This window comes from Hypanus sabinus, chromosome 9, assembly GCF_030144855.1.
Source record: "Hypanus sabinus isolate sHypSab1 chromosome 9, sHypSab1.hap1, whole genome shotgun sequence".
Lineage (NCBI taxonomy): Eukaryota > Metazoa > Chordata > Chondrichthyes > Myliobatiformes > Dasyatidae > Hypanus > Hypanus sabinus.
The window spans coordinates 6,303,067-6,317,099 of NC_082714.1; the positions used below are offsets into that span (position 1 = coordinate 6,303,067).

At 52.4% G+C, this 14,033-nt stretch overlaps 2 protein-coding genes across 3 annotated transcripts in view; one reads left to right on the top strand and one right to left on the bottom strand.

Annotated features, from left to right (window-relative positions):
* vwa3a (von Willebrand factor A domain containing 3A) overlaps positions 1-14,033 on the top strand; it is a 99,461-nt gene that overhangs the window by 46,099 nt on the left and 39,329 nt on the right. For both annotated transcript variants that reach the window (XM_059978954.1, XM_059978953.1), the window contains 6 exons: positions 1,146-1,216; positions 2,003-2,164; positions 3,982-4,063; positions 5,015-5,104; positions 6,452-6,549; positions 12,778-12,930. In XM_059978954.1, coding sequence (XP_059834937.1) covers positions 1,146-1,216; positions 2,003-2,164; positions 3,982-4,063; positions 5,015-5,104; positions 6,452-6,549; positions 12,778-12,930 — 656 coding nt within the window. The remainder of the gene's footprint in view (positions 1-1,145; positions 1,217-2,002; positions 2,165-3,981; positions 4,064-5,014; positions 5,105-6,451; positions 6,550-12,777; positions 12,931-14,033) is intronic.
* Positions 12,942-14,033, bottom strand: part of LOC132399046 (uncharacterized) — a 73,140-nt gene continuing 72,048 nt past the window's right edge. The window contains exon 2 of the transcript XR_009513861.1: positions 12,942-13,135. The gene's annotated coding sequence lies outside the window, so the exon portion shown is untranslated. The remainder of the gene's footprint in view (positions 13,136-14,033) is intronic.

A 14,033-nucleotide genomic window follows, 5' to 3' on the forward strand; every position in this document is an offset into this window, starting at 1 on the left:
CACTGTGGCCACTAGGGGACACACTGAACAGTTACAAATACACACTGTGACCACTAGGGGACACACTGAACAGTTACAAATACACACTGTGACCACTAGGGGGCACACTGAACAGTTAAAAATACACACTGTGACCACTAGGGGGCACACTGAACAGTTACAAATACACACTGTGACCACTAGGGGACACACTGAACAGTTACATATACACACTGTGACCACTAGGGGGCACACTGAACAGTTACAAATACACACTGTGACCACTAGGGGACACACTGAACAGTTACATTTACATGCTGTGACCACTAGGGGGCACACTGAACAGTTACATATACACACTGTGACCACTAGGGGGCACACTGAACAGTTACATTTACACACTGTGACCACTAGGGGACACACTGAACAGTTACATTTACACACTGTGACCACTAGGGGACACACTGAACAGTTACATTTACACGCTGTGACCACTAGGGGGCACACTGAACAGTTACATATACACACTGTGACCACTAGGGGGCACACTGAACAGTTACATTTACACACTGTGACCACTAGGGGACACATTGAACAGTTACATTTACACGCTGTGACCACTAGGGGGCACACTGAACAGTTACATATACACACTGTGACCACTAGGGGGCACACTGAACAGTTACATATACACACTGTGACCACTAGGGGACACACTGAACAGTTACATTTACACGCTGTGACCACTAGGGGGCACACTGAACAGTTACAAATACACACTGTGACCACTAGGGGACACACTGAACAGTTACATTTACACGCTGTGACCACTAGGGGGCACACTGAACAGTTACATATACACACTGTGACCACTAGGGGGCACACTGAACAGTTACATTTACACACTGTGACCACTAGGGGACACACCGAACAGTTACATATACACACTGTGACCACTAGGGGACACACCGAACAGTTACATATACACACTGTGACCACTAGGGGGAACACTGAATAGTTATACATATATACTTAGTTACATAAAATACAAGCAGGTGTAAATTGTTAAACTGCAAAGAAAACAACAATTATGCAATCTAATTCAACAGCAGAGGAAGGTTAACAATTACCCTAGTCACCGAACATCTCCTTTGGTCTGGTTTTAGGTATCATTGAGAGTGACGATATTCAGCTTATATCGGCTGAAATGGAAAAAGCAGCTAACTATTCTGAAAAGGTACTGCTCAATTGTTGCTGTATTAGACACTGCGGATGTTCCAGGCCAGATTCCTGTAGCTGTATGTTTTTAATATACTCAGTGGCCATTTAATTAGGTATCCCATGTACCTAATAAAGTGGCCACTGAGTGTATGCTTGTAGTCAGCTGCTGCTGAGGCCCATCCACTCCAAGGTCCAACATGTTGTACGTTCAGAGATGCTCTTCTGCACACCGCCGTTGTAACGTGTGGTTATTTGAGTGACCGTCACTTTCTTGTCAGTGTGAACCAGTTTGGTCATTCTCCTCTGACCTCTCTCATTAAAAAGGCATTTTCACCCACAGAACTGATGTTCACTTAATTTTTCTAAAATGCATGATTCTCTGTAAACACCAGAGACTGTTGTGTGTGAAAATCCCCGGAGATCAGCCGTTTCGGAGATACTCAAACCACCCCATCTGGCACCAACAATCATTCCACGGTCAAAGTCACTTACATTGATTTTCTTCCCCATTCTGATGTTTGGTCTGAACAACAGCTGAACCTCTTGACCATGTCTGCATGCTTTTATGCATTGAATTGCTGCCACATGATTGGCTGATCAGATATGAGCAGATTTATTGCAGTACCTAATAAAGTGGCCGCTAAGTGTATATATAATTGATAGCTCACTAACAAAAATACATCTAGTAATTGGAGATCACAAAACTACTCATAATTTCAAATTAAATTATGATTACTGTTATCTTTCTGAAAGGTGACTGCTGTAGCTGACCCTGGTGTATTTTCCACCCCACCCCCTGCAGTGTGCCCTCTTGCTGCAGTCGCTACGCCAACGCGCAGGGAAGCCCTTTCCTGAGGATATGGTGGTCCCAGCCGAGGATCTGCAGGAGGCGTTGAGGAAGGGCGATCACCATCCTCCGAAGCTGCCCGCTCCGAAGCCCACAGCCCTGTCTCTGGCCAGGATGGTGAGACCCCCTACATCCAGTGACGATATTGTATAGCACAGGAAAGCTGGCATCACCGCGGACTCCATCAACCACAGCCCCGCAGGCTTAGAACTGCAGAGTAGGACGGTGTGGAGGGAGGTTTCACTCTGTGTCTGACTCCGGGAGTGTGTGATGGGATGGTGTAGAGGGTGTTTCACTCTGTGTCTGACCCTGGGAGTGTGTGGTGGGACGGTGTGGAGGGTGTTTCACTCTGTGTCTGACCCTGGGAGTGTGTGATGGGACGGTGTGGAGGGAGATTCACTCTGTGTCTGACTCCGGGAGTGTGTGGTGGGACGGTGTGGAGGGAGCTTCACTCTGTGTCTGACCCCGGGAGTGTGTGGTGGGACAGTGTAGAGGGAATTTCACTCTGTATCTGACCCCGGGAGTGTGTGATGGGACGGTGTGGAGGAGTTTCACTCTGTGTCTGACCCCGGTGTGTGTGATGTGACGGTGTGGAGGGAGCTTCACTCTGTGTCTGACCCTGGTGTGTGTGATGTGACGGTGTGGAGGGAGCTTCACTCTGTGTCTGACCCTGGGAGTGTGTGGTGGGACGGTGTGGAGGGAGTTTCACTCTGTGTCTGACCCCGGGAGTGTGTGATGGGACGGTATGGAGGGAGGTTTCACTCTGTGTCTGACCCTGGTGTGTGTGATGTGACGGTGTGGAGGGAGCTTCACTCTGTCTCTGACCCCGGGAGTGTGTGATGTGACGGTGTGGAGGGAGCTTCACTCTGTGTCTGACCCTGGTGTGTGTGATGTGACGGTGTGGAGGGAGCTTCACTCTGTGTCTGACCCTGGGAGTGTGTGGTGGGACGGTGTGGAGGGAGTTTCACTCTGTGTCTGACCCTGGGAGTGTGTGATGGGATGGTGTGGAGGGAGATTCACTCTGTGTCTGACCCCGGGAGTGTGTGACGGGACGGTGTGGAGGGAGCTTCACTCTGTGTCTGACCCCGGGAGTGTGTGATGGGTCGAGACCCTTCATCCGGCCTGGAAAGGAAGGGGGTAGAAACCAAAGTAAGATGGGGGAGGGGTGGAGTACAAGTTGGCAGGTGATAGGTGAGACCATGTGACAGGGAAGGTGGGTGGGTGGGGGAGAAGGGATGATCTAAGAAGTTGGGAGGGGATTGGTGGACGAGGTGAAGGCTGAAGAAGGTGGAATCTGATTGGAGAGGAGGGAGGAGTGTGGGAGAAAGGGAATTGGAAGGGGAACCGAAGGGAGGTGATGGGCAGGTGAGAAGGGCTGAGAGGCTGTTTCCAGTATTGGGAGTGTCTAGAACCAGCCTCAGAATTGGCTGTCCCTTTAGAACAGAGATGAGGAAGAATTTCTTTAGCCAAGGGAGGTGAATCTGTGGAATTCATTGCCACGAGCAGCTGTGGAGGCCAAGTCACTGGATATATTTAAAGTGAAGTTTAACAGGTTCCTGATTAGTCAGGGTATCAGAGTTTACAGGGAGAGGGCTAGAGAATGGGGCTGAGAGGGATAATGAATCAGCCATGAAATGGTGGCCCAGTTCTGCCCCTGTGTCTAATGGAGGATGTTTGCAGGAGATCTGAGGGACCTGCGGGAGAGGACAGGAACAAAACCAACCCTTGAAGACGTGTTTGGTCAGGGATATGGGAAATCAGTGCTGGAAAAGAGATCGGTATGGATAGGCCCAGTTGGCACAGAGACAGTGGGACAGTGGTTGTTGTCTGAAGGAGCTCCTGCTCTCATTGACTGCTGAGTGTCAGCAGCTCCTTGTGAGCCACTGACAGGGATGGAAGGCAAGAGCTAACGGGATCTCACTCTGCCTCTCCAGCGAGCACGGGAGGACGGAGGAGAGGAGAGCCGGCCGGCACTGACCTGGCGTCCGAGCAGCGGGAAGGCTGCCAGCACTCGAGGTGGGTGAGCAGAGTCCGGCTCGGCTTCATTTGCCGTCTGCACCTCGAAACAGACGGTGAAACGCATCATTTCTGTGATCAAACAACACGAGCTAACGATGTCACCACACATTCCAGCACCAAGACAGCGTGTCCATTAGAACAACACAAACCACAAGCAACAGCAAAGCTCTTCCCTGGAGTGCGGGAGAATGAGGGGAGATTTGTTAAAGTCTGCACAATTATGAGGGGTGACGATAGGGTAAATGCAGGCGGGCTTTTTCCACTGAGGTTGGGTGAGTCTAAAACTAGAGGTCATAGGTTAAAGGTGAAAGGGGAAATGTTTAAGTTTCACTCGGGGGGGGGGGAGCGTGGAATGAGCTGCCAGTGGAAGTGGTGTATGTGCGTTTAAGAGAAGTTTGGATCAGAACGTGGTTGGGAGGGATGTGGAGGGTGACGGTCTGGGTGTGGGTCGATGGGACGAGGCAGAGTAATAGTTCAGCAGAAACAAAATGGGCCAAGTGATCTGTGCTGCCATGTTCTATGAGTCTAAAGCAAGCCACCCCCTCGCACACAAAACCGGCCTCCAGCCCCAGGACCGACTGCCTTGGAGCCTCCAGCACTCGGTTCCAGGCTCTCAGACTGAGGTGTGTCAGTGAGGAGATGTAACTGACTGTGCTGTCCGGATGAAGTCTAGGATCCAGTTACAGGATTTGAAGCTCGTTGATTAGTACGGAGGGTTTGATGGTGTTGAAGGCTGGGCTGTAATCAACAATCAACAGAGGTCTTGCTGTTGTTCAGATGGTCCAAGGGCGAGTGGAGAGCCCGTGAGGTTGCATCCGCTGTGGACCAGCTGCACTGGAAGGCAGGTTGCAGAGGGTCCATACGGGAGTGGCCAGAGGGCAATGAGGACTGAGGTTGGGAACAGGGTCGCCTCAGCTAACATCTGCAAAATGGCGGTTTCTTCTCCAGCTCACCCTGGCTCAAAACAACCGCACCCTTTCCTGGAGAACCGAAAGGTTTCGAGGTCAGCATTTTCCACCGACCAGGGGAGTAAAGTAGGTGAGTATGGCCGTGAACATACAACACAGGAACAGGCACAGTGTGTCCGTGCTGACCGAGCTGGTCCAGTCTGCCCAGGTTTGTCCCATATCTCTCTAAACCTCCCCTATCCGTGGACTAATCTAGATCGCTCATAAACCTTGCTAACATGCCCGTCGCAACCACTATTCCTGACAGCTCATTGCAAGTACTCTACCTTTTGCGTGAAGTTAGCCCGATGTCAGGAACTGACAATACTCTTTCAAAGTGCAGGCCTTTCGGCCCACAATGTCGTGCTGACCCTACTCTTAGATCAATGTAACCCCTCCCTCCCACATAGCCCGCCATTTTTCTATCATCTGTGTGCCTATTAAGAGTTTTGTTGTTACAAACTTACCCCTGACTTCCCCCCCCCCATACTTTCCAACAATGCTTGAAACTACAGCCCCTCATATAAGCCATTTCCTCACTGGGGGGAAAAGTCTCCATCCATCCGATCTCTGCCCCTTACCAACGTGTACAAACCTATCGGGTCACCTCTGTACATTCTTGTATGCATAAAGCTGCAGCGTTGCGGGGGACTGGGGGGGGTGGGTTGTGAGCGTCAGGACTGAGATCTTGTGTCAGTAATGTGTTTTTACACCTTGACCCCGTAGTAACGCCGTCTCATCGACAAATCTCTCACCTCAGATCTTGGGCCCGTGCCATTTTGCTGTTAGCACCCCCGCCCTGGGAAAATGCCTGTGCTCTCTCCCTGTCCTTGCCCCTTATGGTCTTCTGTCAGGTCAGCCCCTCGACCCAGGGAAGGAAGTGCCCGTCGGTGCAGCCTCTCCTTGTAACACAGGCCCTTCAGCCCACGGTGTCTGCGCTGACCGTGATGCCAGTCTAACTAATCCTATCTGCCTTTACGCGATTCTGGGGGCAGCCCGCAAGCGTCACTACGAGTCCAGTGCACACCCACAACTCACTGATCCTAACCCACACGTCTTTGGACTGGGAGAACGACAAACTCACGGGGAGAACGACAAGCTCACGGGGAGAACGACAAACTCCTTTCAGGTGGTGGCGGGAATTGAACCTTGATTGTTGCTGCTGGAATGCGTTGCCCTAATCGTTACACTTCTGTATCGCCCTGTCATTTCTAGCCCAGTTAGTCTTCCATTTTCTCCACAATTTTGTGAGTATTCTGGAAACTTCCACCTGTTAGGGAGCCAGGAGGTGGTGACACATGAGAGACTGGAATATGGGGCAGCACACGAACAGCTGGAGGAACTCAGTGGGTCAGGCAGCAGCCATCGGGGTGAAATAGACAGTCGACATTTTGGGACAAGACCTTTCACTTGGACTGTCTCCATTTCTGTTGAGAAGGTGCTGTGTACCAGAGCCGCCCCCGGACAAGAAGCGCACGGACAGTCCTACCCTGTGTCACCCTGCCCAGCAAAGAGGAGATTTGCTCGACTGTCGTGGTAAGGAGTATCTGATTATCGCAGCTGGCTCTGCTTCCTGTCTTCCATCGTCCATAGGCTTTTGTCAGAAATGAGAACATCCCCACCAACTGTAACCTCCCCGGGACACCGTCCTCACCGACTGTAACCTCCCCGGGACACCGTCCTCACCGACTGTAACCTCCCCGGGACACCGTCCTCACCGACTGTAACCTCCCCGGGACACTGTCCTCACCGACTGTAACCTCCCCGGGACACCGTCCTCACCGACTGTAACCTCCCTGGGACACCATCCCCACCGACTGTAACCTCCCGGGACACTGACCCCACCGACTGTAACCTCCCCGGGACACCATCCCCACCGACTGTAACCTCCCGGGACACTGACCCCACCGACTGTAACCTCCCCGGGACACCATCCCCACCGACTGTAACCTCCCCGGGACACCATCCCCACCGACTGTAACCTCCCCGGGACATTGACCCCACCGACTGTAACCTCCCCAGGACACCGTCCTCACCAACTGTAACCGTCCCCACCAACTGTAACCTTCCCGGGACACTGACCCCACCGACTGTAACCGTCCCCACCGACTGTAACCGTCCTCACCAACTGTAACTGTCCCCACCGACTGTAACCTCCCCGGGACACCGTCCTCACCGATTGTAACACTCACCAGCATACTGTCCCCACCAACTGTAACCTCCCCGGGACGCCGTCCCCACCGATTGTAACACCCACCGGGACACCGTCCCCACCAACTGTAATAACACTCACCGGGACACCGTCCCCACCGAATGTAATAACACTCACCGGGACACCGTCCTCACCGAATGTAATAACACTCACCGGGACACCGTCCCCACCGACTGTAATAACACTCACCGGGACACCGTCCCCACCGACTGTAATAACACTCAACGGGACACCGTCCCCACCGACTGTAATAACACTCACCGGGACACCGTCCTCACCGACTGTAATAACACTCACTGACACACTGTCCCCACTGACTGTTAACCCTCCCCGGGACACCGTACCCACCGACTGTAACCTCCCCGGGACACTGACCCCACCACGACTGTAACATTCACTGGGACACCGTCATCACTGACTGTAACACTCACCGGGACACCGTACCCACTGACTGTAACATATAGCACAGTATTCTTCCCATAATGCTCTGCCAATCTTTTAAGTATTCCAAACTCAACCTAACGCTTCCTTCCTACGGTGTTTTCCATTTTTCCAATTAGAAAGAATAAGGATTTGCCTTTTTACGTGTCTATTAAACGTCCCTAATGTAACTGCCTCTACCACCACCTCTGGCAGGGTGTTCCACACACCCACCACTCCCTGTGTAAAAAGTTACCTCTGACATCCCCCCTATACTTTCCTGCGATCACCTTAAAATGATGCCCCCTTGTATTAGCCATTTCTGCCCTGGCTCCACTCGATCTATGCCTCTTATTATCTTGTACACCTCTCATTGTCCTTCGCTCCAGAGTGAAAATAGCTTGCTCAGTCTTTCCTCATAAGACATGCTCTCTAATCCAGGCAGCATCCTGGTGAATCTCCTCTGCACCCTCTCTAATCCAGACAACATCCTGGTGAATCTCCTCTGCACCCTCTCTAATCCAGGCAGCATCCTGGTGAATCTCCTCTGCACCCTCTCTAACCCAGGCAGCATCCTGGTGAATCTCCTCTGCACCCTCTCTCATCCAGGCAGCGTCCAGGTGAATCTCCTCTGCACCCTCTCTAATCCAGGCAGCATCCTGGTGAATCTCCTCTGCACCCTCTTTAATCCAGGCAGCATCCTGGTGAATCTCCTCTGCACCCTCTCTAATCCAGGCAGCATCCTGGTGAATCTCCTCTGCACCCTCTCTAATCCAGGCAGCATCCTGGTGAATCTCCTCTGCACCCTCTCTCATCCAGGCAGCATCCTGGTGAATCTCCTCTGCACCCTCTCTAATCCAGGCAGCATGCTGGTGAATCTCCTCTGCACCCTCTCTAATCCAGGCAGCATCCTGGTGAATCTCCTCTGCACCCTCTCTAATCCAGGCAGCATCCTGGTGAATCTCCTCTGCACCCTCTCTAACCCAGGCAGCATCCTGGTGAATCTCCTCTGCACCCTCTCTCATCCAGGCAGCGTCCAGGTGAATCTCCTCTGCACCCTCTCTAATCCAGGCAGCATCCTGGTGAATCTCCTCTGCACCCTCTTTAATCCAGGCAGCATCCTGGTGAATCTCCTCTGCACCCTCTCTAATCCAGGCAGCATCCTGGTGAATCTCCTCTGCACCCTCTCTAATCCAGGCAGCATCCTGGTGAATCTCCTCTGCACCCTCTCTAATCCAGGCAGCATCCTGGTAAATCTCCTCTGCACCCTCTCTAATCCAGGCAGCATCCTGGTGAATCTCCTCTGCACCCTCTCTAATCCAGGCAGCATCCTGGTGAATCTCCTCTGCACCCTCTCTAATCCAGGCAGCATCCTGGTGAATCTCCTCTGCACCCTCTCTAATCCAGACAACATCCTGGTGAATCTCCTCTGCACCCTCTCTAATCCAGGCAGCATCCTGGTGAATCTCCTCTGCACCCTCTCTAACCCAGGCAGCATCCTGGTGAATCTCCTCTGCACCCTCTCTCATCCAGGCAGCGTCCAGGTGAATCTCCTCTGCACCCTCTCTAATCCAGGCAGCATCCTGGTGAATCTCCTCTGCACCCTCTTTAATCCAGGCAGCATCCTGGTGAATCTCCTCTGCACCCTCTCTAATCCAGGCAGCATCCTGGTGAATCTCCTCTGCACCCTCTCTAATCCAGGCAGCATCCTGGTGAATCTCCTCTGCACCCTCTCTCATCCAGGCAGCATCCTGGTGAATCTCCTCTGCACCCTCTCTAATCCAGGCAGCATGCTGGTGAATCTCCTCTGCACCCTCTCTAATCCAGGCAGCATCCTGGTGAATCTCCTCTGCACCCTCTCTAATCCAGGCAGCATCCTGGTGAATCTCCTCTGCACCCTCTCTAACCCAGGCAGCATCCTGGTGAATCTCCTCTGCACCCTCTCTCATCCAGGCAGCGTCCAGGTGAATCTCCTCTGCACCCTCTCTAATCCAGGCAGCATCCTGGTGAATCTCCTCTGCACCCTCTTTAATCCAGGCAGCATCCTGGTGAATCTCCTCTGCACCCTCTCTAATCCAGGCAGCATCCTGGTGAATCTCCTCTGCACCCTCTCTAATCCAGGCAGCATCCTGGTGAATCTCCTCTGCACCCTCTCTAATCCAGGCAGCATCCTGGTGAATCTCCTCTGCACCCTCTCTAATCCAGGCAGCATGCTGGTGAATCTCCTCTGCACCCTCTCTAATCCAGGCAGCATCCTGGTGAATCTCCTCCTCACCCTCTCTAATCCAGGCAGCATGCTGGTGAATCTCCTCTGCACCCTCTCTAATCCAGGCAGCATCCTGGTGAGTCTCCTCTGCACCCTCTCTAATCCAGGCAGCATCCTGGTGAATCTCCTCTGCACCCTCTCTAATCCAGACAGCATCCTGGTGAATCTCCTCTGCACCCTCTCTAATCCAGGCAGCATCCTGGTGAATCTCCTCTGCACCCTCTCTAATCCAGGCAGCATCCTGGTAAATCTCCTCTGCACCCTCTCTAATCCAGGCAGCATCCTGGTGAATCTCCTCTGCACCCTCTCTAATCCAGGCAGCATCCTGGTGAATCTCCTCTGCACCCTCTCTAATCCAGGCAGCATCCTGGTGAATCTCCTCTGCACCCTCTCTAATCCAGACAGCATTCTGGTGAATCTCCTCTGCACCTTCTCTAATCCAGGCAGCATCCTGGTAAATCTCCTCTGCACCCTCTCTAATCCAGGCAGCATCCTGGTGAATCTCCTCTGCACCCTCTCTAATCCAGGCAGCATCCTGATGAATCTCCTCTGCACCCTCTCTCATCCAGGCAGCATCCTGGTAAATCTCCTCTGCACCCTCACTAATCCAGGCAGCATCCTGGTGCATCTCCTCTGCACCCTCTCTAATCCAGGCAGCATGCTGGTGAATCTCCTCTGCACCCTCTCTAATCCAGGCAGCATCCTGATGAATCTCCTCTGCACCCTCTCTCATCCAGGCAGCATCCTGGTGAATCTGCTCTGCACCCTCTCTCATCCAGGCAGCATCCTGGTAAATCTTCTCTGCACCCTTTCCATAGCTTCCACATCCTTCCTATAATGAGGCGACCAGAACTGAACACAATATTCCGAGTGTGGTCTGACCAGTAATCTCACTGGGGCTGCGTTCCGAACACATCACCCAATCTTCGCTGTCCATGTCGACACATCTCACTGTCTTGAGAAAGCAGGCAACACAACCTAATGCACCCACCCTGGACATCCGTCTCTCGTCTCCCCTCTCCTGCCAGGCAAAACATACAAAATCCTGAAATCGTGTACCACAGGCTCAAGGCCAGCTTCTATCCCGCTGTCAGGAGACAATTCAATGATCTGCTCATGCAATATGATGGAGTCTTGATCTCACAGTCAACCTCGCGATGATCTTGCACCTTATTGTCTGTCTGCACTGCACTCTCTCTGTAACGGTGACGCTCTATTCTGCGTTGTTATTGTTTTTCCTTGTTCTCCCTCAAAGCTCTGTGTAATGGATCTGATCTGTGTGAGCAGTTTGCAAACCAGGTTAGTCACTGTACCTCAGTGCGTGGGGCAATAAACCAATTTACTGCAGGTTTATCACTGTTCTATATCCCAGGGTAGAGTGACAAGCCACCCGCCGTCCCATCGGTGGCAGGCCGCTCCCCAACACCGTTCCCTGTCCCGTCTGAACAGCCCTGTGGCCGTCCGGTTGGTGACAGGCAGCTCCCCATCCTGTCAGCATGTCGATCCCAAGTTTATAACTCACCTTCTTAGTATACTGGACGTTTTGTTTGCACATTGGTTGTTTGTCAGTCTTTATTTATGTAGTTTTTCACAAGTTCTATTGCATTTCTTTATTCTCCTGCAAGGTAATGAATCTCCGGGTAGATTACTCTGACAGATACGCACTCTGATAATAAATTTTACTCTGTCCTAGTGGAGGATTGGGGCAATTTGCCTGAATTTAAAATGATTTTGACGTTTGGGTACATTATTCCAGCCCTCCATGAATGAGATTCTGTGCTGACAGTGATCCTGCCCTGACTTTTAATCAGCTCCTCTTATTCAGAGATTACAGTTTCAGACCGTTACAATTAAGTACAGTTCCACCACACACCCTACTGACACAGTCATCGCAACGCAGAACTCACTCAGCCCTCAGTGTCACCCACCGTACCCGGAAATACCCAGCAGTCCCGGAAATACCCACCGGTCCCGGAAATACCCACCGTACCCGGAAATACCCACCGTACCCGGAAATACCCAGCAGTCCCGGAAATACCCACCGGTCCCGGAAATACCCACCGTACCCGGAAATACCCAGCAGTCCCGGAAATACCCAGCAGTCCCGGAAATACCCACCGGTCCCGGAAATACCCACCGTACCCGGAAATACCCACCAGTCCCAGAAATACCCACCGTACCTAGAAATACCCACTGGTCCCGGAAATACCCACCGGTCCCAGAAGTACCCACCGTACCTAGAAATACCCACCAGTCCCAGAAATACCCACCAGTCCCAGAAATACCCACCGTACCTGGAAATACCCACCGGTCCCAGAAATACCCACCGGTCCCAGAAATACCCACCGTACCCAGAAATACCCACCGTACCCAGAAATACCCACCAATCCCGGAAATACCCACCGTACCCAGAAATACCCACCGGTCCCGGAAATACCCACCGTACCCGGAAAAACCCACCGGTCCCAGAAATACCCACCGTACCCAGAAATACCCACCGTACCCGGAAATACCCACTGGTCCCAGAAATACCCACCGGTCCCAGAAATACCCACCAATCCCGGAAATATCCACCGTACCCAGAAATACCCACCAATCCCGGAAATACCCACCGTACCCGGAAATACCCACCGTACCTAGAAATACCCACCAATCCCGGAAATACCCACCGTACCCGGAAATACCCACCAGTCACAGGAATACCCACTGATCCCAGAAATACCCATCAGCCCTGGAAATACCCACTGGTCCTGTGAAAACGCATTGGCCATGTGAATACTCACCGTGCCCAGATACCAGATGTTGCTTCTCCGGGGAGGTGGGGTCAGGCTGTGCCCTGACAGAAACTCTGTGCTCTCCCTGGCAGTGGCTGCGGCGGCTGGGCCTGAGGAAGCTGGGATTGGACCTGCACAGGCTGCTCTCGGGGCCAGACTGCAGCCACCGGAAGAAGCTGGTGCGGAGCTTGAACAAGAGGGTCTCGGCCAGGTACTGCGCTGGCTTCCCCACGGTGCAGATCAACGTAAGTGTGGCCAAGACGTCTCTCTGAGACCAGTGTTCCCGAAACCTTGTCGTGCGGTCTGGGATCTTGCTGTGAACAGCACGGTAGTGTAGAGGTTAGCACAGTGCTTTCCAGTGCCAGCGATGCGCATTCAATCCCCGCTGCTCCCTGTAGGCAGTTTGTATTGTCTCCCCTCCACCTCTGACTGTCAGACAGGAACGCGTCACTGTGTGGAGGAGATAACGGTTTAAGATGAGTTTAATTTGTTACCTGTACATCGCAACACCGTGAAATGTGTGGCTTGTGTCAATGATCTACACCGTCCGAGTATTTCCTGGGGGCAGCCCAGAAGCATTGCCACACTTCAGACACCAAAATAGCGTGCCCACAGCTTCCTAACCCTAAGTCGTGGGCCTCTGGACTGTGGGAGGAAACCAGAGCACCTGCTGGAAACCACGTGGTCACAGGGAGAACATACAAGCTGCTCACGGACATCACCGGCACCCCGTAAGGTGTTACTGTGCTCCCCATACAGTCTGCCCTTGCCTGGTTGAAAGGAAATAGCTCGCTGTTCCTGAACCTGGGGGTCTGTGGAAAGGTGGTGTGGCCCAGATGCTGGGAATTTCTAGAAATTGCCTTCCTGTAGACACTACTGATGGGGGGAGGGGGGAAGCAATGTGCCCGTGATGCATAAGATCATGAGATATGAGGCCATTTGGCCCATTGAGTCTGCTCTACCATTTCAACATGACTGATCCAATTTTCCTCAGTCCCAATCTCCTGCCTTCTCCCCACTTCCCTTCAGGCCCTGGCCAATCAAGAAGCTGTCAATCTCTGCCTTAAATATACCCAATGACTTAACCTCCACAGCCGCCTGTGACAACCAATTCCACAGATTTGCCACCCACTGGCTAAAGAAATTCCTCCTCATCTCCGTTCTAAATGGACATCCCTGTATTCTGAGGTTATGTCCTCTGGTCTTGGACACTCCCACCATCCTCTCCACGTCCACTCTTTCGATGGCCTTTCACCATTCAATAGGTTTCAGTGAGATTCCACCCCCCCCGCCCATTCTGCTGAGCTCCAGTGAGCAGAGGCCGAGAGTCATCAAATGTCCTCATTTG